This window comes from Asterias amurensis, chromosome 14, assembly GCF_032118995.1.
Source record: "Asterias amurensis chromosome 14, ASM3211899v1".
Classification (NCBI taxonomy): domain Eukaryota; kingdom Metazoa; phylum Echinodermata; class Asteroidea; order Forcipulatida; family Asteriidae; genus Asterias; species Asterias amurensis.
Genome location: NC_092661.1, coordinates 17,782,683 through 17,807,907, shown reverse-complemented (window position 1 = coordinate 17,807,907; position 25,225 = coordinate 17,782,683). Strand labels below are relative to the sequence as shown.

Sequence of the window (25,225 nt, the reverse complement as noted above, 5' to 3'; positions counted from 1 at the left end):
GAATTTTGCATCTTTTTGAATGATTTTTCACTCTATCCTGGAGTGAAACCCCTCTAAAAGAGTGAAATAACCACCACTCTATTTGAAGAGCCAATGGACGACAGCTCGAAATGTAAACAGTGGTGTTTTTCACTCTTTTACATTTAGAGAGTATAGCCCATATATTGGCGGCCTCCCTACTTCGAGAATAGTTCTGATGCCAGGGAAATCACGGCTTTTGTATTAAAAAATATCAAGTAACAAACCACAAGGGAATCTGCCTGGGTAAAAACAGTCAATTTCCCTTGTGGTTTATTACTTGAAAATAACAAAAATATAACAAGTCAAAGTTCCAAATCAAAAGACCTCTTGGTGAAAACAATCCTGTTTATGTAAAATGTTTTCAAAAATAAATCCAATGTAAGTGTCTGGTTTCCTAAGCAAAATCACTGAAGGTTTAAACAAAAATAGGACGGACACAGACTACTTTATCCAACAGTTTTTTATTTAACTATTTATCAGTACAAACTATTACTTAGTTGTAAACTTTACCCTTCCAACAAAACAAACTTAATTGTTAAAAATGACTACATCTTCTGAAAGTAACATATTAAAATCAATTCACCGTTAACAAATCATCATAAATATAAATAAGTTATCCAAATTTTCCCAAATTATACAAGTTCATAAGCATACCCACAAAATTGTATTTACAATTGTAGTATTTCATTGTTGTTTTAAATATTCCTTAATCACAGATACGAGTAGGCTACCCTAAAATCTAAACTAAAGAAAAATAAATAAAATTAAAAAAAACACACAAAAAACAAACGAACAACCAACAAACAACAGTCTGATTGTAATAAGTTACCAAATCATTAACAACGAGAGTGTAATTTGGACAAACACAAAATCAAATCAAACCAAACGTCATTCATGCACCAAAACAATTTCCTTCTTGAAACTTAACGACCATTACGGGTTGTTTTTCAAATAATACTGGACACAAAGCACTTTTTAGCACTTTTTAGCAAAACATATATTGTCTCTCTCCACCTAGGTGAGTAGGTATACACATTCAAACCGGGGACCTATAACAAAAGAGGAAAATAGTATCCATGGTTCGGGAAAGGTCCACAGTTGGAAAACGTGTACAAAACCAATGGGAGCTGTTGCCAAGAAGTATAAACAGTAGGTCCATGGTTGCAGCATGAATATTCATGTATTTTATGATTGCAGCGAATACCCAACAGCCCAAATATTTCCCATGTCATTCATGACATGCACTTAGCTTGTACGACCAAGGGCGTTTAATTTACTGCAAGAACGGTTTTGCACGGGGGCGGACACAACTGCATATGCAAATGCAATTGCACTATGCAGCAGCGTCCGGGCGGACACGATTGCATATGCAAAACCGTCCGGCGGACATTGTTGCATATGCAATAATGTCCCCCAGATAGTATTGCACAGAGGACATAAACGCATGCGACACTGGTGCGGCTGGAGATTCTGTTCCCCCACTATGGCAAACTGTGTACAAAATTCCTCTGATAGCGCCCTCTTTTGAAACATCCTCCTTCAGCCTATGCTAATTTCCCATATGGGGGACAGAATCTCTGGCGGACAGATTTCCCTGGGACACCGGTTCTGCATACTCCTAAGGAGTTGAGATGAGAAATCCACACAGGGACAGTAATAATTTTAAGGATTTTGACGATTGGTTAAAAAAAAAAAAAAACTCTTTGGTGCAAACAACTCTGACCTTTGACCTGTGTGGGTTAAAGGAGCAACATCTTATATTGAAGAAATATTCTAACCACCATACGGTGCTCGGAAAGTGACATGCCCTTTATTTACACCAATAAAGAGATCACAAATCTCACCGAAAAAGTACCATCTTAATGTGAGATTTAAAGTGATCTTGTTATATGGAGAATTTTTTATGGCACTTGTTAAGCTCTGTAGACCTGACACCATCTTCAAAGTTAGGAAAAACTCTCAAAAAAATGTTTGAAAACCAAGGTGTGTGTTAAAGATATTTTACATTATTGCATTAGTAAATGAATTTTTGTTTACTGAAATAGCCCTAAGGTTTGCTGGAGAAGTTAAATATTCACCTACTTTATATACATTATATTCAGTATCTACATCATACCATAGTGAATTTTTGCAGCTCAAAATATTTCAATGATTATCCCTTTGTTTAATGATTAATTCCTGAAAAAAAATGGTGGAATCTGAAAAAATCCGATAGCAAAATGGCCGATGCAGAATAGGTTCATAAGATTTGCGCCCTGTACTTCAAACTGGGTAATTTGCATAATCCTGAGCATGAGCAGTAAATCACAACCTCCTTTTGGGAACCTTTAAAGACCCTGGACACTATTGGTAATTGTCAAATACCAGTCTTCCCACTTAGTGTATCTCAACATACGCATAAAATAACAAACCTGATTGGTCATCGGAGTTGCGAGATAATTATGAAAGAAGAAAAAAAACCTTGTCACACAAAGTTGTGTGCTTTCAGATGCTTGATTTCGAGACCTCAAAATCTAATTCTGATCGAGGTCTCGAAATCAAATTTGTGAAAAAATACTTATTTCTCAAAAACTAAGTCACTTCAGAGGGAGCCGTTTCTCACGTTTTATACTATCAACCTCTCCCCATTACTCATTACCAAGTGAGGTTTTTTGCTGATAATTATTTTGATTAATTAGCGATAGTGTCCACTGCCTTTAAAGAACCTTTAAGGAATCTTATGGGACTGTTTAGGAACCTTGTGGGCACCTTATGTGAACTTCATGGGAACCTTTTTGGAACCTCATGGGAACCTTTTAGGAACCTTGTGGTAACATATTGGGAACCTAGTATGCAAAACTTTTAGTCTCTTTACACTGTAAGTTTACTGCCACCAGTGTCAAATTTCTTTAATCAATTCTTGTGTAAAAACAGAATCAGGAGATCCCGGGTATTAACTATTATAAGAGAAGACAGGACACCAGATTCTATAGTTGAATACAAACAAATGGATTAGACCAAGGGTGGAATTTCATCTTTGAAAGGACAAGGCCATTTCCTTTTAGAAATGGGAAAACTCCATCTTGTGAAATCTCTTTCGCTGCAAATGATCTAGCTCTGAGCAGTTTCCCAGTACTACTTTAATATTTTTAAAAATTTGAACCAATTTTGATCTTAAATATTATTGCAGATAAATATAACTTAATGACATACCTCAATGCTGGTTTATAGCTATGTAAAAATCCGGAACAAAATATACAAGATAATACATTAATAAATTCAGTTAATTGGGGATGTAAATCGACAAATTGACTAGAGCGGGATTCAAACCAGCAGCCTCTTGATTAAGGGATCAATTTTCATTTCAAATATCAAGTAATCCACAAGCTGCTGCTTCCCAGGTTGTATATTAACTTGGGTGTGATCCTTGGCTAAACAGCAGTTACGGATTGTATGGCTTCTGACTGGAACCCGAACAAAGATATCAACAAAATTACGAGACAGCCAACATGGGGCTAACACAGCTCAGTTAGTAGAGCGCTGGTACGCTAATCTGGACATCGTTGGTTCAAATCCCGCTCTCATAAACTTTTCTCTGTTCAACCCCCAAATATTTAAATTTTACCTACTTTGTTTCCCTTGTGGTTGTTTATTTGATAATAAATTAAGATTGAAATAGTGTCATTATGTTCTACCCTTTCCTGTCCCCAAAATATAAACCAGGAACAAAATGTGTTTGAATTTTAAACAGTACTCGAAAATCATGAAGCTGTATATTGATTATGGCGACTTATTCGCACTTGAAAGTATTATTGTCCAAATATAATATCTCAATACAAGTGCATTTTAGCCAAACATGTGAAGAATATACTGGAAAATGAACACTGAACATGTTCACATGGGCCAAATTTCAAAGAGCTGCTTAAGCAGAAAATACTGCTTACTAAGTTTCTGCTAGGCAGAAATGAGCAGGATACCAGTCACAAGATGTGCACTTAACATGGTAGTTTGGCTGGTAAGCTTATTCTGTCAAGCAAGATTTTGCTGTACTTGGCTACTTTTTGCGCCTCATCTATGAAATGTTGCCCTGATATCATCATCACCATAATCTTGGTTGCACAACTTCAGGAGTCATCGTCCATGTGTTACACAGTGTAGTGTGCTTTATAGAAGATATGGCATCAGTTACACGCCGACTATAATTTGTGCGTGCAATTTGACTCCCAAAGTGATAGGCATTAGCCACTTACGATGGGTGCATTCGTTTAGCTTCCCTGGGTCGACCCCGCAGTGCTCACTCGGGTGAGCCCCTGACAAGAGCTAATCGAACGATCACACTCCCCCTCTCGTGGTGACGGCATGTAACTCAGGTCACCCCAAGTGACCCACTCCACAAGCAGGGCACTGGGGGCTGACCCGGGTGAGCCCCGTCAAAGCTATTCGAACATACCGGGGCAGACCAGGGTTGACCCAGGGAAGCTAAACGAATGCACCCACTGATGATGTGAGGAGTCAATACAAGAAACTCATTGGTACCTTTCCATAAATGAAAAATAAACAAACAATAATTTATTGCACACAGAGAAATGTGCATGACACTATCAGTCAATAACCAACTAATTTTACGATAGCAGTGCAGATAGCATTGCTACACATTTCCGTAAAAATGGTCTCACAACTAAGTCAGCGTTCTGCAGATTCTTTTCCAATGATAGTTTTCTTGTTGTGTGTTATCATTGGTGGGTACCAAACATTGCTCAGTGTAAATACAAATAAAAATAAAAACTGGTTCCAAACAATCAACTTCCAGCCTGTTTTAGAAGCTAGTACTTTTATCTCACCCTTGGAAGCACTTCCTGTTTAATGTCAAAGGTCATTGCCATGGTGATTACTCGTCCTCACTATCTTGGTAGTGGGTGCCATTTTGCAGTGGTCTCGTCGTGTTGTCGTCACTGTCAGAACTACAAACATGGTGTCAAAAAGAAGAAATTTGATTCATGAACTTTACTGCATTTTTTTGCATTCCTTAAAGGCAGTGGACACTATTGGTAATTACTCAAAATAATTATTGGCATAAAACCTTTCTTGGTGACGAGTAATGGGGGGAGGTTGATGGTATAAGACATTGTGAGAAACGGCTTCCTCTGAAGTGCCATAATTTTCGAGAAAGAAGTAATTTTCCACGAATTTGATTTTGAGACCTCAGATTTAGAACTTGAGGTCTCGAAATCAACCATCTAAACGCCCACAACTTCGTGAGACAAGGGTGTTTTTTCTTGCATTATTATCTCGCAACTTCGATGACTGATTGAGCTAAACTTTTCACAGGTTTGTTATTTTATGCATATGTTGAGACACACCAACTGTGAAGGCTAGTCTTTGACACTTACCAATAGTGTCCACTGCCTTTAAAATGAACTTATTATCCAAATTATTGTGTGACCTCAAGATGTACGTGCCGGTGTGGTAGGGGATTCTGTCTCCTAATACAGCGAACTGTGAACAAACTTCTTCTGATAGCGCCTCTTTTTTGAAATAACCTCCTTCAGCCCAGAAGCTTTTAGCACTTCTTCAGGAATGTCATTTATGACAAACATGGTGCATTTTAATGTACCTCTTTATTATTTATTAATTGAACTAACAACCTTCCAAATTCTAGCATAGAATGTGCCAGACCTCAAACTCCCCTTTTGGCAAGAGGCTTATTAAAATCCTATAACATAGTAGGAGAAGCTCAAAGTTTTTTTAAAAGAATCTAAAATATCAATTGCTATCGAACAAGTTCATTGTAAATAAAATAACATAACACAATGAGAATGTGATCAGGAAAATGGACAGTGTCTGCGACCACAAAAATATACATTCTACAAAACACGTCTTAAAAAAAAACCCTTACCCGTAAATAAGTTCATCTTCGGACTCGTTCAGCATGGAAAAAGTTGGATTGTCTTTGAAGTATGAATCTAGGTGGGAAAAAAATCAACAACAAAAATCAAGTCAGACAAACATTTTGGTAAATTTCTCCAAGCACAGGAACGAATATAAACACTGGCCTCATGAGCTCTATTTGCTTGAGACAGATTTTAGTTTACTTACAGGTGTGATCAGAATTTACAAATTACAAGACTGGACGATCTCCGTCAACCTGATTTTTTGCTTTAAATACTTGTCTCCTAAGTTAACTGTAATATTTCAAAATATCTGTGTTGGTACCTTTGTGTGCATTTTTGGAGGGTGAGTAGACAAACGCCATGGTATACAGGTAGTAGTTCAGAAGACTGTAGAAGGCCAGAAACTCTGCAGGTACAACGGAGTTAAGGAAAAAACACTCATGCTAAACAACCTCTAAAAATCTTGCAAATTCATCACAGAAGCAATTGTTCTGTCTTGACAGTTTGTACTGAAAAGTAACAACATCATTTATTAGTTCAAGAGTTCAAGATCCCTTGACATAAACTGTTTAACTATGGGCGCATTCGATTAGCTTCCCTGTTTTCGCCCCAGGGTTCTTCATTTGATTGGCAGAAGTAGCCACAGCACCTTGTAAACCATTACATGTCGCCAAGTAAAAGGAGTAGGTCTCATTAATCAAATGTAGTCACCGATTTCTTGCAGAAAAATACTAAGGGAATAAAAGGGTAGCAACAAGTTCCTTAACAGCCAATTAAAACAGGCAGTGTCGTTGCTGTGTATTATCGCACAGCAAAGATCCTGCAAGGTTTTAAACGGATGTTTAAGAACGATTCACTACTCTTTTATTCCCTTTCATAAATGCCCTTTAGTCTTTAGTTAAAAAACCACAATTATAGACACTTTGACAATTGAAAACTCAAGGTTTGAAGTATTTTTTTCAAAAACTTTGTGAAGAATCTGTTTGATGCGCGTGGGTTGTGTGTACGCACGTGCGCTTAGAAATATACGACGCGCATGCTTAGAAATAGATTACATGCGCGCGCTTAGAAATAGATTACGCGCTGTTACTAATAGCTATGAATTGCGCGTTCCGCGTGATATTATTGGTGTACGCGCCAACCTGACACGCGGAAGCCAGCCAGTTATAAGCAGCTCAAGCTGGTCATTATCAACAGGTTAGACACCCCTACGCGACAAGCTCTCCACCACTAGGAGTAGCAAAACTGTCTTGGATATTTATGAATGTATGTTAAAGCGCCTAAAGCGTCACTTAGTGATGGATATGCGTGCTATATAAGAGACCTCTACTATTATTATTAAGTCCAAAAAGGATATAGTTCTTGTAGTACGTGGAGAGCTCTGATACAAAGTTACCATTCAGGATTCCTATACCAAACCTCATTACAATGACAGCCACACTGTGAACAGAAAGCAAAACAAAACAACAAGATGACTTTAGGCAACTCTAATAGAGAACAGCAGACCATTTCAAATAGCTTGGTCCACATTTAACTGCTTAAAGACACTGGACCCTATTGGTAATTATCAAAGACCAGTCTTCTCACTTAAATAACAAAATAACAAACCTGTGAAAATTTGAGCTCAATCGGTCGTCGAAGTTGCGAGATAATAACGAAAGAAAAAAACACTTGTCACACCAAGTTGTGTGCGTTCAGATGCTTGATTTCGAGACCTCAAATTCTAAATCTGAGTTCTCGCAATCAAATTCGTGGAAAATTACTTCTTTCTCGAAAACTACTCCATTTCAGAGGGAGCCGTTTGTCACAATGTTTTATACTACCAACCTCTCCCCATTACTCGTTACCAAGTAAGGTTTTATGCTAATAAATATTTTAAGTAATTACCAATAGTGTCCAGGGTATACCTTTGGTAATTGCCAAAGACCAAAATCCTCACTTGGTGTATCCCAACATATGCATCAAACAACAAACCTGTGAAAGTTTGGGCTCAACTGTTCGTCGAAGTTGTGCTTGTGCACTTGACGAAAACAGAGGTGAATTTGGCGGACGGTCGAAACCCCTTGCATGACCCCCAATCAATGCACACATATGGATGGATTTATAAGATTCGCAAGTCAAGACACATGAACACGAGACTTACCTCACAGCCACAACAAACAGCATCAACACAGTCATGAATCTTAACCGAAGATCTGAAAAAAGTGAAAGTAAGAACTCCATTTATAACATTAATCGTTTCTAAAGCAAACAAGTTTTTCAATAAAAACCCTTAAAAATAATTAATTTTAAGGGTTTTGATACCTTTTGTAGGTCAAGTTTTTGGCTATGACATCAATCTCTACTCACTGTGAATGAAAATGTGTGTAATATGTAGAAGTTTCTGCTTCGTTAGTCGTCAAGTTTTTGAGAAAAAAAAGTAACAATCACAGAGCAATGTTTTCAGAAGATTCGCGTAAAATAATTTTTGTCTTCTGAGACGGAAGATATTTTTGTGACACTGTTTTACTCATTTCTCAAAAACTATAGCACCTCAGCAAGTAATATTTTAAGGGAAGCTTTTTACCATCATTATCTTCAAACCGTATAAGTTTAATGTAAATCTAGTTTAGCCGAATAAAATTGAAAAATGATAGCTTGGAGTACTTTATAAAAAACAGCAGCTGCCCAGCAATGAGTTTGATTTAAATAAGAAATTACTTACTCATGTATGGGAGGGACTTGAGCTCTGTGAATGCTCTGATGATCAGGAATACCAAATAGAGAAGATACAGTCCTCCAAAAACCAAGAAGAATATTACAAGACCCTGCAAATACACAAACAGTTTTTAGCTGGAGGACTAATACAAGTCCTTAGTACAATCCGGGACCATCATATTGAGATCTGAGCGCACGATTCTGTTTCTTCAAAAACTTCAGTTTGACATAGGTTACGGCTTTAAATTGACTATCATATTGTTGGGAAAGTAAAATTTAGCAGTGAAATATATGAAAGTAAAATAAATTTAACAAATGCATGAAGAAAAGCCAAGAGTTGACCTCCATTTTCAGTCTTGGTTTTAATATCTGAATGAAAGAAAGCAACTCGCCTGCATTCTACGACTTACCAAGAAGTTCCCGCTGTCTACTTTGTAGTTGAACGTCGGATCAAAAAGAGATCTGTATTGAGCCCAGCAAGCCAGCACCACAGCAGAGACCCAGATGAAACCTACAAGCACTAGCTTAGGCAGGTAGAAATACGTCCACTTTCTATCGCTCTGAAATAGAGAAAGTATGAAAACCAAAACTATAAAAAAAAACCCAGTAATTTAGGTCTCAAAACTCGACTTGTTCTGGTTTTGTTTTGGACACCCATGTGATCAGGGTTAGCACTAGCTTAGGCAGGTAGAAATACGTCCACTTTCTATTGCTCTGAAATAGAGAAAGTATGAAAACCAAAACTATAAAAAAAAACCCAGTAATTTAGGTCTCAAAACTCGACTTGTTCTGGTTTTGTTTTGGACACCCATGTGATCAGGGTTAGCACTAGCTTAGGCAGGTAGAAATACGTCCACTTTCTATCGCTCTGAAATAGAGAAAGTATGAAAACCAAAACTATAAAAAAAAACCCAGTAATTTAGGTCTCAAAACTCGACTTGTTCTGGTTTTGTTTTGGACACCCATGTGGTCAGGGTTATGACTATCTTTCCCTTCCATTACCCAGTTCCAAATTGAGCACCAGACCTGCAAATCCACTCTTTTGTGGAGCCGAGTTCCCACATGGTCGTCGGTTCCGATTTCGAAAGACTGTGTCCCAGAAACGATTATTATTTTTTTTTTCAAAACCAGAATCGAGTCCCAAATTTCTGGAATTGCCCCAAGCCTAGTTTTGACACCCTTGCATTAGTCAGTGTCAAACTACTGTCGTCCAAATGATTAATCTCAAATACCAAGATCTTAAAACAAAACAACATTTTCAAAAATAATATTTTTAGTCTCATCACTGCATTCATTCAGTTTTGGCACTGTGGGCATCACGGCAAACAACAAAATGTGCATACAAAAATGATAATAATAATAATTCGAACCATACCATGCATTTCCAAATGCGAAATCGACTATAAGCATAATCCTTCAACAAAATCAAACAAAAAATAGTTATTTACTTGTTTCAAAACATTATTTGATTCTAAAAAAAGAAGAAGATATCTACATTTGAATAGAAAGGAACTTGAATAATGCGGACCAGAAAAAGGTTAACACTAAACAGTCAAACTACCATGTCAAATGTACAATTTGTGACTGGTAATCTGCTCATTTTAGCTTAGCGGAAGAAATGTTAAAGACACTGGACACTATTGGTAATTGTCAAAGACCAGTATCCTCACTTGGTGTATCCCAACACATGCATACAATAACAGCCTGTGAAAATTTAAGCTCAAATGGTAATCAAAGTTGCACGAAAACAATGAAAGATGAATCATTCTTGTTGGATGAACTGTTTGCTCTCAGATTAAAACTGTTGGGTCAAATATAACCTCTTTTCTCTTAGACTATATTACTTTAAAGGGGTAGTTTCTAACAATGTTTTATTACATCAACATCTCTCCAGCGCTCTTCAGCAAGTTTTAATTGTAATAAAACTGTGGAGTAATTACCGAACGTACACTCTGCCTTTAACCTTGATAAAAGTGCATATCCATTATTCAGATTATGTATACAAGATTGACAAAAAAACTGCCGCACAGCCACACTTAGTGATAGGTCTTCATTAAATATGCATTTAATGATTAAATATAACTCCACTCAAATTAGCAAGAGTGTCATAGTAAGCTAGCTGAGCTGGAAAAGCAAACCAATGAGAATTATTTGAACGCACCTAGAAAAATAAAAATAAACCTTTGAAAGAATCCTTTGAAAAAGTATCCGACTATTATTTACAAAATACATCAATCAAACATTGGTCAAAGTGTACAATTTGGTGTGGAATTTGTTTGCCTTTGTCAGGTTAAAGGGTATATGTACTTTTTCCTAAAAAAAAACACAATGTCCACAGATTTACATTAAACTTACACAGTTTGAAGATTATGATAGAAGAAAGCTTCCCTTGAAATTTTACTTACTGAGGTGCTGTAGTTTTTGAGAAATGAGTAAAAGTAATAATTTTCATCTCAGTTTTAGCATGTAAAAACGTATTAACCAGTTATGCTATGGTTTTGGTATAATATCATAACTGGTTAAGGGGATTTTACATGCTAAAATAGTTTTGGTCTCATGAGACCAAAACTATTTTGTGACTTGTTTTACTCATTTCTCAAAAACTGCAAAACCTTAGTTAGTAATATTTGAAGGGAAGCTTTCCACTATCATTATCTTCAAACCCTGTAAGTTTAATGTAAATCTGTGGACATTTTGAAAAAGTACCCAAATCCTTAAACAACTAATGCACTTCAAACAATATGAAAATAAGAATAAAACGTTTACTTCTTTCAGTCTTTAAATACTGCCCTCACTTGGTCTAATGTAATTACAACACTTTGGGTCCCATCTGTAAGCTAGTCGTTGGCCATCTTTGAGACGAGATTATTAGTTTAAAAATCACAAACCATTTCGGTTTTTTTTTTATCTGTCGCTATATCTGTATAACTACATGGCAGATTGATACTTAACATAATTAAGGTCAAAGGAAGGCTGTCTGTGCTATTTTGATTCTCAGGCGTTAAAGGCAGTGGACACTATTGGTAATTACTCAAAATAATTATTAGCAAAATACCTTACTTGTGACAACGAGTAATGGGGAGAGGTTGATAGTATAAAACATTGTGAGAAACGGCTCCCTCTGAAGTAACGTAGTTTTCAAGAAAGAAGTAAATTTCCACGAATTTGATTTTGAGAACTCAGAATTAGATTTTGAGGTCTCGAAATCAAGCATCTGAAAGCTTTGTGTTACAAGAGTGTTTTTCTTTCATTATTATCTCGCAACTTCGACGACCAGTTGAGCTCAAGTTTTCACAGGTTTGTTATTTTATACATATGTTGAGATACAGCAAGTGAGAAGACTGGTCTTTGACAATTACCAATAGTGTCCAGTGCCTTTAAAGGGAGAGAATAACCTTTGGTTATTACTCCAAAAAAATTAACGACCATAAAAAACATGCTTCATAAGAAGCACAGCAGCAGCGCTGTTGATAATGTGTAACATTTTGAGAAACGATTCCCTTCTTAGGAATGTGGTTTTCAAGAAAGGGATTTAAAAAACATTTCAATCTGAGAACTGTTTCATGCATGAAATGTTTCTCAAATTGTGTATTCTAATCACGGATTATTCTTCCTGCATTATCGGCGATACCTCAAAAGCGCTACTCAATTTTGAAAATACATCTTTACAGGTTAGCTTCATTGTATACATGTGTATATATCACCATTTATATAGGATTACAAAAATCAAACGGTAAAAAAAAAAAAATGCACTCTCCACATAATAAATTAGTGAATAATAATTACCTGCAAGAAGAAGAAAAAAACAAATTCTTCGCACTAAAGATATGCACAAATCTCTCTTAAAGCCCTTTTCACACTACACTATTCCCTGGGGGCAACCAGAGGGAATAACACCAAGCCCTTTTCACACTTGGACTGCTTTACCCCTGATCCACTCAAGCAAAGGGGCATACCCCTCGGGAATAGGGGCACACCCCTGGAGAATAGCCCCCCCCCCCCCCCCCCCCCCCCCCCCGCCGTCCAACTTTGTGATGTTAGGAGATATCTCATTAAAATAATAAAATAAAAAATAAACAATCTCAGACATACCTTTCTGATTCCGTGATATGCACACAGCCAAAAGAGAAGCAGAGCACAGAGGAACGTAGCCTGGAAAATATCATCTAGGACGACGGTCAACCAGGAGTCAACTAAGAAGTTCAATGGGAAGATAGGATCTGTGGGAAGGAAACGTCAACAATTAGTTAATGCTGAAATGAGGGCATGTTGAGCGGTCAAGAGCACTGGGGTCAAAACACAAAATGCTTCCTAACTTAGGACTGGAAAACGCTAACAGATAGGACTAGTCTTAAGTTGAGACCAGTTATTGGTCCCAACTTATCGGCCCCATGTTAGCTGTGGTGTTTCTGATCAGCAGAAAGTGGGTTCGAGTCCCGGTCATGACACTCGTACCCTTCAGCATAACACTTAACCATTTTCGCTACTTCTAAAGGATAAAGGTGAATTTGGGCTATATGTAAGCAGACAGTCCAAGACTTTTGGGTTAGATGTGTGGAAATGGGTGTCAAAAAGTTACAAGTCTCTCATCTCACTCTTAAATGGTGTATCATTTCGTTTGATACTCTTTTCAAAAGAACATTGAAGCATGGCATCATCGGACAGCAAAACAAATGGGTCTGTTTTAATAAGCAAAATTTCTGCACTAGTCACAAGCTCAAATTCAATGCCATTTTGTTTGAATATCGTCAAAGTTCAGGAATAAACTGAAAATTATATGTGCAATGTACACCATATATTTGTGATGTGATGTCAGTGAACGCTTTTGGATGTTGACCAAAATTGCACTTGATGGGCATCGGGAAAAAAATGGCATTTTGCACCATTTTAATGTGAGGCTTGTAAATTTTATGGACCGTATTGAATATGTCGTCACCGCTCAAATATCTGCCCTACAAGATGGCGTCTGTGTGCGTGTGTGTGAGTGCATGTGCCAAAGAAATCACACCAGGAATGCTGCATGATGCGTGCTTCAATGATGTACGCTTTGGACGCGCATACGGTTTGCCCTACAAGATGGCGACTTTCATAGCAAAAAGGGGGTTATTCAATACGGTCTATTCCACAAGGACTCTATCTATTGGAAAATAAGTAGATCACAAAACTGAATTCGACCTTGGAGCCCCTCTTTGAATAATAATAATAATAATAATAATAATAATAATAATAATAATAATAATAATAATAATAATAATAATAAACATTTATATAGCGCCAAATCCATTAAAAATGCTCCCAGGCGCTTTACAACAACAAAAAATTTTAACCACAAAAATCCATAAAGTATGATCATAAAACAATAAAGATACATGTACAGTACAAGTAAAAAGATGAATATAAACAATCAAACACATTGAGTAAAAGCCACCGAATATAGGAATCCTATATGGATATATAAGATGCTTACCGTTATATAACAGAAGAAAGGGAAGCAAGACGGAGAGCCATTTTTGCTCGATGGACCAGTCACGCATTGAAAACTTCCTCAATGAGTGAGCAAACATACACTGCAAAAACAAGTCATAAAAATTCAGAGTGTAAATAACCATGCAGGTTTCAAGATACATTTTAGGGAAACTTGGTGTCCCAGGCATATAACTTGAATGTATGAAGACAAAAATATCTTAAGAAAAAGACGTAGAAGCTTCCTTCTGATCTAAAAGATGAAGCCCCCTAAACCTCACAGTAGATTTCTAGATGCACCACTACAAATTATGAACTAGGGTAGAGGGCTTAGGTCTCCCCTTGGTCTAGAGGATCAAGCCCCCTGAACCTCCTAGGTGTTTTGCCTTGGTCGTTGAAAAGCGTTTGAAACCATCTGTTATGAAATGCATATAGTTAGATAGATAATTTAAAAGTAGACTATAATGATCCACACAAACATTGCCTGGTTTTCCTTTTACGTCGCGAAGAAACACAGTCGGCCATTTTGTTGAGTCACAATTTTGACTCCATAAAATGGCTGACCGTGTTAGTCGAGTGATACTTCTGGGATCATTATGTTCTACTTTAAAAATATCTTTCTAACCAATGCATTTGATCACAAACGGTTTTCCAATGCTTTTCAACGACCAACTCGTCCGATCCAAGGCAACATGTTCCTTTAAGAAGAATTATTTTTCTTACCGTGACAATGAACGCCAACACTAAGAACACAAACCGGAACCATATCTCCATTTGGGAAAAGCTTGGATTGTACGTATGGAACTGTTTGGGGATAAAACAATACAAAAACAAATATTTACAAAGTGATTAAAAAATAAAATAGTTTTCTCAAACTGATCACAAATGACTGGATTGTTCATTGGTAAATCGACTCAAATGCATCCAAGTTCATCAAATTTTACTTTTTATTTCACTCACAAAAATTGTTGTATAAAGCACAGAATGCAAACTTTTACTTACTTCAAAGTTGATCTTTGTGACTTTGACTTTCTCCAAGCCATGGAAGTATACTGTTATGACATAAGAGGAGTACTGTATTGTAGCAAGATGCAACAGCAACAACTCTTCACACTCTTTGCCCTGTAATAATAAAAAAAGAATCAAACTCTTGATGAACCTCATACTGTCTGATCGTTGAATACCATCCATTATATTACAAATAAATAATAAGAAAGACTTGTAAATTCACACATATCCACCCTGCTGGGTGCTCAAGGTGCGGTAAAACAAAAAACAAAACGAATGAGATTCGAACCCCAACTCTGTGAACAAAATAAAGCCTGGTTCATACTTCCTGCAAATGCGAAGCGAATTTGACGTGAATTTGACGTCACATCTATCCTTTTCGCAAGTGAGTTGAACAGAGCTGAACTGCTGCGAAATTCGTTGCGAATTTTGTGATGTCAACATTCGCTTCGCATTCGCATTTGCAGGAAGTATGAACCGAGGCTTAACTTGAGAATTAGGCCGGCTAGGCACTCCTACCTTTTGGCATGATAGTGTTCTTGTATGGTTGAAGAATACATTGCTGATTGGTATCACACTGCCATCCTCTTCTAGGGCTCGGATAAAAATGCTGATGTTGAAGAATTTTTGGAAGCTCTCGCCTTCAAAATACAAAAATTAATGTACTTGTAAATCTTCGCAAAAGAATCACATACATGTATGAAGAAGCGTCAACAGTTACTTGCAAATATATAAAAAAAAATTGAGCTTTTCAATGACTTCATCTTGCAACTTGTTTACCATGGCAACATAACAAAATTACATTTTCTGAAACTCCTCATGCTACATTTCAGAGGATTTAAAAACTCTCTATATTACCTTTAAGAACCAGGGTAGTGGGTCTGGGTCTCCCCTTAGTCTTGAGGATCAAGCCCCCTGAACCTCCTGGGTGTTACATTTGTAATGTCTCTCTACATTACCATAAATAAAGAGCTAGGGTAGTGTGTATGGGTCTCCCCTTGGTCTAGAGGATGAAGCCCCCTCAACCTCCTGGGTGTTACAATTCTACTGTCTCTCTACATCACCATAAATAAAGAGCTAGGGTAGTGGGTATGGGTCTCCCCTTAGTCTTGAGGATCAAGCCCCCTCAACCTCCTGGGCGTTACAATTCTACTGTCTCTCTACATCACCACAAATAAAGAACTAGGATAGTGTGTCTGGGTCTCCCCTTAGTCTAGAGGATCAAGCCCCCTAAACCTCCTGCGTGTTACATTCCTAAGACTATCTACATTACCACAAATAAAGAACTAGGATAGTGTGTATGGGTCTCCCCTTAGTCTAGAGGATCAAGCCCCCTTAACCTCCTAGGTGTTACATTTTCAAAGGTCATGTCTATGTTGAAGCTGATGATTATTCTGAAAAAGATGACATCCATGAACCCAATTTATCAAAAATCATTGGACCTGCTGTCACATTGCGTCTTAAAAAATCTTCAACTGAGCGTTGTTGGTGAGGATTACAAAAAAATATACCATGAATAAAAAAATAAGAACAGTTTTTACCTTTCCCGTTATTAACCTCTATTACCGACGTCAGCCACAGAGAGCGGTTAAATCTGTTCAGTAGTGGCGACGTCACCTCAAACGGTCCATTCTATTGAAAGGGGTAAAAATAACAAGCTTAACATCAACATGTAACACTGACATTCAGGGTTATATTGCTCATTACAAACTAACAATCTCAGGCATTCAGTTTTGTTCTTGAAGGGGCACAGCAATTAAAGCAATCGCACAACATCAGTAATCAGTATTGTCAAAAGGCCAACACTTCGTGTATCACAACTTATATATAAAATAACAAACCTGTGAAAATTTAGGCTCAATCGGTCATCTGAGTCAGAAAAAAAATAACTGGAAAACCCACCCTTTGTTTCCACACGTTTCGCAGTGTCATGACCGTTATTCTCGATATCGAGAACTGATAATTTTGTTTTAATGTTTTCTCAAAAAGTAAAGCATTTTATGGAATAATATCTCAAGAGAAGTCTTTCACCATTACCTTCTGTAAACCCTGTACGTTATTTGTAAATCTGTGAACTTTTAATTTTTGTTCTGTTCAAAAAGTGTCCAATGGCTCTAACCTCTGGTAAGGGGCACTTTCATGAGGAAAATGTAACTTTGTATTGGAGCAAAGGGCACCACAGCAAAAGCACAGGGCACCATGGCAATTGCTGTGGGTGCCGTGGGTTTATTAAGGAGCCTGCAGTCACACTAACATTTCAACACTATCCTACTGATGAAGGGTGATATTTTTTTCTAAAATATACCCCGCCCAAAGTTTGCTCCAAACAAGGGAAATACCAACCAAGAGAAATGCATCGAGCTAGTCTATTATAAAAAGCAAATTATGTAGGCGGAATTGCCTTTGAGTGAAAAAAACCAAGAGAATTTAGATTAAATTACAACTCACAAAAAACATATGGAAGCGTCATGGCCCGAGGTGAGAAAACACCTAAACATGTGATCAGTGAGCGTGCTCATAACACTAAATTAGACGTACCCACAGAACAAGGGTTCTTTTAAGTTCCAGAAAATATAATTTTGTTTGAAAGTCTTGGAATGTCTTTAATTGTTGGGTAAATACATGAATTAACTGTTGACCCGAACTCCATGGAGTTGCTCAAATATTTTGTTTCCTTGGACATGCGTTATTTTTTGTTATCCTACTAGAGTAGATGGGGTGGGGATTTTGTTGGATTTGTTACTCTCAGGATTTTTCTTGTAAAGGTTGGGTCGTAGGTTGGTAAATACTCCACAAAATGTATGACCATACAAACTGACTGACTAGGTGAGAGGCACTGCAGCTGTTGATAGTAAAAACTATTTTGAGAAAAAATTCCCTTCAAAGTAATATGGTTTTGATAAGTCCCCCCCCCCCAACATTTGAATCTGAGAAATGATTCTAGCAGAATCGATTCTCAGAACGTTCTGAGGGTTGGTGTCCATTCACGAATGCTGCAGCCAGGTATGCGGTTGGTACCCCCTACTGTCACCTCACTAAATGTGGACGAACGCTACGTTCAACAGTCAGTAAAAAAACGATGAAATTTTTTGCCGTTTTCTCAGCAAGAAGGCACTGTGTTCATCTGAAACTTTCACATGTGCCTTTTATTGTATCTTTCTAAGGTGCCCCAACATCAGCATTACATTGAAAATTCCCAATCAATGACCCTACCTTAAAATAATTACCTGTGGCATTGTTTAACACACAATAGTTTCATACTTACTGGCAAGTTTTTGCTTGTAGCTATTTCTTCACTAACTTCAATACCTGGACCTACGAAAGGAATGAATAATGCCGTTAGTACATTAACTGTGTATAGGTATGAGGTACTGCATGGTGAGGTATCAATGTATACATTCAGTTTGCGGTAACACAATGTATGTACATGTCTACTTTGCAAACTTGTTTATTCTACTGCGGCTGGCGGAGTAGATTTCATAATTCTCAAGACTACTTTCAGAACTGTCCACATGTATGGAAAGGTTTGCGGTAACACCATGTAATGACTATCTCTTCATTAGTTGGGGTGGTTCTGAAAAGAACCGTTGGTTTCAACTCGACATTTCAATCAGTATGCTCTGATCGTCTTTTTCTTTTTTCGAAGACAATCAGAGCCAACTGATTGAAACGTCGAGTTGAAACCAACAGTTCTTTTCAGAACCTCCCCAACTCATTACATGGCGTTACTGCAAACCTTTCCATATCGTATTTCCACCATGCAAAGTTTCAAATCCTACTTGTCCACATGTAACAATAACATTTGCGTGCAATAGAAAATCGGTCTGGACTACTTTTGCTTAGTGGGTCGAGGGGACTTCATTAATAACTTCAATGTTGCGGAGTGATTTCTTTATTAGGCGGTAACCCACTTCTGTTTTTTTTTAGGGGTGTGTGTTTTATTTGCCAAGTGTGCTCTGGACTACTTTTGCTTAGTGGATCGAGGGGACTTCATTAATAACTTCACTGTCGCGGAGTGATTTCTTTATTAGGCGGTAACCCAATTTTTAGGGGGGGGGGGTGTTATTTGCCATGGGTGCGGGGTGGCTATTTAGGCAAAAATCAGGCAAAATTAAAGGATACCATCATCAATAAAAACATACCCGCAATCCCTAATACCACGGAGAGAGTGAATGCTGTGAAGAATGACACAAAGACCAGAACAAAGTGCCTCTTCGTTAACGTGTAGAGACGCATCTGGACAGACCTGGGAAGGAAGGAAACATGAGAAAATATCTCCATCAAAGTATGATTACAAAAATCAAGCATTTATAAAAATTATTTGTGTTTTTTTTCTTTAGATTACAGTCTTTCTCTCTCGTCCTGCATCTCATAAATCAGTACGTTGAATCAACAACACGTCAAGAGTTGTCAGGCTTGCTAGTGATCTATCACATGAAAATCCATTGGTAGATATTAACTATGTCCACATGTACTGCCAGGGGCATAAAATATGAGCACTCCACTTGGAAATTCCATGACGACTGTTTTTAAGAAGCAGGCCTGAAATTACATGAAGGCCATGGCCTTCGTTGCCCCTGGTTTGGCCTTGGTGCCCTTCAAAAGTTTCCCATTGACTTTTTAAAGGCAGTGGACTATGGACACTATTGGTAATTACTCAACATAATTATTAGCATAAAACCTTACTTGGTAACGAGTAACGGGGAGCTGTTGATAGTATAAAACATTGTGAGAAATGGTTTCCTCTGAAGTAGCGTATTTTTTGAGAAAGAAGAAATTTTCCATGAATTTGATTTCGAGACCTCAGAATTAGATTTGAGATACACCAAGTGAGAAGACTGGTCTTTGACAATTACCAATAGTGTCCAGTGTCTTTAACCCCTACTCCTACTCTCCCAATATAAATGTTCTTCCTGCTTTGGTTTTGAAAGTCCTACTCTGCATTGGGGTGTTCCATTGGTTTTATCTGCATTTTCTTAAAATGAATTTGATCTTAGTTTTGAAAAAATATATACTATATATATAACAAAGATATTGACTAAATAGGGAGATCGCCAACATAGGGCTAGATAGCTCAGTTGGTAGAGCGCCGGCACGTTAAACCGGAGGTCGTTGGTTCAAATCTCGCTCCAGTCAATTTTTCTTTGTTCAACCCAAAATCATTTATAAAATGTACCAGTCAGTTTCCCTTGTGGTTTATTATTTGATATTATATAATACATATTGCGTAACATGTTATTTTTAAAAAAAATTCTGGGAGGTGGGGATTCAAAAAAAAGAGAGGAGATATCATATGTGTGTGTACACCACCATAACCACCACGAACATATGTAACATGAAGTAGAATGTAAACACTAAGAGAATGTCAAAATGCAGTTATGTACATAATCCTAGTGGGCCAGGTTGTTATAAAGCACACAGCCATCTGTTAATAATGCCTCACAGCTAATTAAACAAAATATTAATTATTAATCCAGCTAATGACCTTCAGCCTAATTGACTTTTAAGTAAACGTCGCTAACAAATATTATGCGATTGAAATACTGTGATAGTGGTCCACTTATTTTTGTATACAGTAGGTATCCAAACAATTGCGTTTCTTGTGTACATTTTGTGTATTTGGGTCGAAACTGCATCTCTGTCTGTGTTTATTTTAGCTTGTAAACCTTCTTGCCTTGTGTGTATTTTTATGTTTTGTTTATTTCCTATATTTATTTATTGTTTCACTTTACTGTTCTTTTAATTTTATTTCAATATTTATATCCATCCTGTTATTGATGCTTGTGCTGTTTGGATGCTGAATAAAATAAAATAAACAAATAAATTAATTAATTAATAAAATAAAATAAATATCTGACAACAAAAATATAACTTTTGGTAATTTTTCTAAAGACCAGTATCCACACTTAAGTGGTGTTTTTCAAAAACCTTTGCACAACTGGTCATCAAAGAGCCGGAATAAGCCATTCTGTAAAAGGGGTGTTACACCGCCATTCACGCATATATATAGCGCACATGCACTGCGGCACTGCCTTGTAACACCCCTATTACAGAATGGTAAAAGTCTGACTCGCTTGTGGCTCGGCAGGTCGTCGATCTAGTAGGCTGGTGCTTGCGGGTACAGCGCTTGGTGACCAACAAATAAAGTGTTGGGCATACTGAGAAGTCAGAAAACGTGCGATGCGACAGAAATACAAGTACTGAGCAGAAAATTGCATTTTTTGAAGATGTTTTTGAGCATTATGAATGTATATTGAGTGTGTGGGGAAAGTTTTGGCTGTGTAGTACCAAGGAAACTTCAGTTATTGATGGCTAACGGTCGTAAAACTTTCACCTATCAACGCCAATTTTAAAAACGTGTAGCGTTAAAATTAAGGAGGCCCAAAATATTAGACCCCTAGGCTATTTAAGGCTCACGGGGAAGCCATAGAGGTAGGGCAAACCCATCATAGCACAGGACTAATTAAAATTGTGGAATTGGAAAGATTTCCGTATCCTACCACCACTTTTTCACTCATGATCAAGGTACAATGTAAATCAATTGAGTAAATTAAAATAAGGGAATCAATGTGTGGTGAATAGGTTTTCAACTAGTGCCAGTGGTTTAATCCCAACAAGGCCTGGTTCTTAATAAATTTTACTGAGACGAAGTCAAGGTAAATTATCAAGAACCAGGCCTCGGTGAGTTTAAACCACTAGTTGAAAACCGATTCAACACACTTTGATTCCCATTCATACCTTTTCGGTCAAAAAACATCAACACTTTTTGCTCAAAAAGTAAAATATTAAAATGCAAAAATTTTAATTGTTCAATGATTTCTTTCAACACAACACCCCTCCAGCTATGAAATGGTAAGGCCCTCGGTTAAACAACTCCTTATAAGGGAATGCTGTGTGCGTCGTGCGTACATCGCGTGATGTGGCACAACTGTCCCGGTCGTTGCTCTCGACCAAAATAGGAATGAAGAAACTGTCTTATAATATAGGGTGCGTTCGTTTAGCTACCCTGGGTCGACCCCGGTGTGTGGCGTGTTTTTTTCCCAGGACGAGTGTGTGCAGATAATTACCCACGTTTGTCCTGGGAAAAAAAAACGGCACACACCGGGGTCGACAGAGGGGAGCTAAACGAACGCACCCATCCATAAGCACAGGTGCAAGCTTGCGTGTCACACACATGTTTAAACACTTTTTACTTGTCATAAACCATGTAAACAAAGGTTTATACACACCCTTGGACGCGCTCTCCACTAACAGGAATAGCGAAACTGTCTGAGGTATTTATGAATTATTTCAACGAACTTGAGTCTTGATTCATAAATAAATGACGGAAGTGCAGCACTGGCAGGATGCGGAAATTTGTCTGTGGAATTGTTTTGTATGAGGAATAATACAATTGTATCCGTATTTATAAGTAGGCCATATCTTTTTAACAATACCAATACACAAACTAACAGTACACTAAATTTAACAGGGAATTCCTACGTTATGCACCCAGCCGGTCCAATGTTTAAAACCCAGTCCACACAAATTGTATCTGAATCGCATTATTCTGAGATGAGATGGGATGGGCGTGCGGCACACTCGTGTACTTACGGTTCGATTTCTCTACCCATTATTTCGTCAGACCAGCTCTGGATTCGTGAAACTTGAAGAAACACCACCGAATATTTTGATTTGGGTTTCAAATCCGCATTTTTACGTCAAAATGCAATAAAGTTGAGCTAATTTTGTACACAAATTGTTTACGATAAAAACTGTTGCACGTATTCTGTATACATTATTCGTACATCCCATACATACAACGTTGTACGAAATTTGTTGTTGGCTGGTACACCGCAGTAGCTACAATAAAGTGTTTGTCGTTGGTTGGTACCAGCCATTATGTTAGTCTCTTTTAGTGAGTTGAACAGACGAAAATAACATAATGCGGATGTTTTAGACGCCATGAACCAGAGACTAGTTTAAGGAACTCGAAATGGGTAGTAGTGGGGGGGGGGGGGGGGGGGGCTCGAATTGATAACCCAAAACAACAACATGCCTGAAGTAAACTGGATAATTTTCTTTTGGGTTTTTTCTCTGATCATGCTTTGAGTTTTGATTTTCAGAATCAAGGAGCGCCCAATAAAACTACAAAACTACAAAATTCACCAACTAGTCCAACACTACACCACTAATGTAATTAACTGTTGGAAACTTATTATCAACTAACATGACCTGTTGGACTAGTTTAAAAAAAAATCAAAAATATTAAGCGGGCTGGCGTTCCGACCCATATAGCAGATAATATTAATATAAAGTTTATTAAAATTTTATTGATTTATTTAAAGACCTTTATACCGGATACAAATATATCAGCACGCAACGGCTGTTTTACATTTTGGGCCTGTGTCTTAAAAATGAGAATAAGAAAAAGAGTCAGAGTAAAAAGATTGTACAGGGATTTTTAAGGAAAAGCAGTGACAAATTGATTTGTCTGACATAATAATTCTTAAAACCGACATTCGTCTATAATATAATGTATTATGATTATTTCTCGAAGTGGCTTTGTAGAAAAATAAACACTATTAGTAGGCCTTCTCTAAAATGATACATCTTCAATCGTTTCCAATCATCATCTTTAATAACTTAAAACATAGTAGTTTATAGTCAGACCACTTCCCCCATAATAGTGATAAGTGACATTAACTGAAGAGGTTGGGATGGAGGGGGTTTACAAGAATAAGCACTTCTCTACTCAATCCATAATAATTGCAGTTATTGACGTTGTGTATACCTCATTTATTCCCACACACCACTGTATCTCACCTTCCACTATGATCTACCATTGGAAGTGTGTGTGTTCTGGGGGGGGGGGCATGCTTGATTGTGATATGTCAGAATTGTTACCACTCAGACTTTTCACGTAAAAATAAAAGTATCATGTCCTACATATCCATGCCCCCCCCCCCCTATATTATTTTTTTTTTAGATGAGGTCATAAAAAGAGACACATGCACTCACCGATATGACTTTTCATAATTTATAGTATTTGGGTACGATGTAATCCTGCAATGATTGTGAGGTGTCAGAATCTTTATCACCATGATAATTCACGTAGAAATAAGAATGTGATTTCTAAAGCAATGCGTCTTCTACCATGCCCTCCCCCTCCCAATTATTATAATATTTTTAATGAGGTCATAAAAAAAACATGCAATCACAGATATGACCTTTCATTATAGTATTTGGATACAATGTAATCAATCCTGCAATGGCTTGTGAGGTGTCAGAATCTTTATCACACAGATAATTACCGTAGAAATAATAATTTGGTTTTAAACGCAATGCGTCTTACATCCATGCCCCAATTTTTTTATTTTGTTTTAAATTATTATATTTTTAATGAGGTCACAAAACACAGAGACACATGCACTCACCGATATGACCTGTCATGGTAGTATTTGGGTACGATGTAATCTTGCACAGCATCGTAAAGTCCCGTGGCGTAACCCCACGCATCCTTAACCTTCCCCTTCCACTCTGGTGTCTGGAAGGAGTAGTTGACTGCATCCATGTTGGATGCTAGCTGGGAGCAACTAAATGACGGGGCCAAAGACGAGTGTCTTACGGTATCAGATCCTGCTCACATCACGCTGAAGATTTGGGATGGATGCGTACTAGCCGGTGGTTCAATTCACCACACACAAGATGCCGATGACGTCAAAGATTGCGATGCTTAAATTAATGCTAATTTAATATTCGCGTTGTGCACCTTATTATTATAAAAAAAATAATTTCGGCTCTTCAAGCTGGAGAGCAGGACTCGCCGACAACCACTGGAATAATTTAACGGTATGGGAAGAAAGCCGTGAGGAATTAATCAATACCAACCAAGGCTCGCTCTTAATTATTCATAAGGAGCTGTACCACGACGTCGCGCTGTAGCAACACACGTTTAAAAAAAAACTCTCAGCAGACTTCGTTAACATCTCTAGCAGTTCTCTCATAATGATGCTGCAGCGTGCACAGTTTCCCAGATGTGATATCTACGCATGTGGTACATTGTCGTTTCGGACCGTGTCGTTGCCTGGAGCAATTAGGAAGGATGTGTTGCCAAGCAACGCTCTTTTACGTCAGATCCTTTCGAGTTATCTACGAAATGTCAAACGGCAAGAGCTAGCTCCGCA

General features: G+C 37.6%; 1 protein-coding gene across 2 annotated transcripts; it reads right to left on the bottom strand.

The window, feature by feature from the left end:
- Window positions 1-463: 463 nt before the first annotated feature.
- LOC139947052 (transmembrane protein 181-like) lies at window positions 464-24,860 on the bottom strand. 2 transcript variants are annotated; one of them, XM_071944880.1, is made up of 16 exons: window positions 24,476-24,860; window positions 19,202-19,305; window positions 18,325-18,374; window positions 16,601-16,691; window positions 15,579-15,700; window positions 15,054-15,173; window positions 14,775-14,855; window positions 14,056-14,155; window positions 12,681-12,808; window positions 8,999-9,148; window positions 8,596-8,698; window positions 8,035-8,086; window positions 7,249-7,331; window positions 6,214-6,303; window positions 5,897-5,963; window positions 464-4,961 (listed from the first exon to the last, which is right to left on the bottom strand). In XM_071944880.1, exons 1-16 carry the CDS (start codon window positions 24,610-24,612, stop codon window positions 4,889-4,891), a joined length of 1,551 nt encoding a protein of 516 aa, XP_071800981.1. In that variant the 5' UTR covers window positions 24,613-24,860; the 3' UTR covers window positions 464-4,888. The 2 variants fall into 2 exon arrangements, with proteins under 2 accessions (XP_071800981.1, XP_071800982.1); XM_071944881.1 differs by lacking the exon at window positions 24,476-24,860 and adding an exon at window positions 22,653-22,858.
- Window positions 24,861-25,225: the final 365 nt, after the last annotated feature.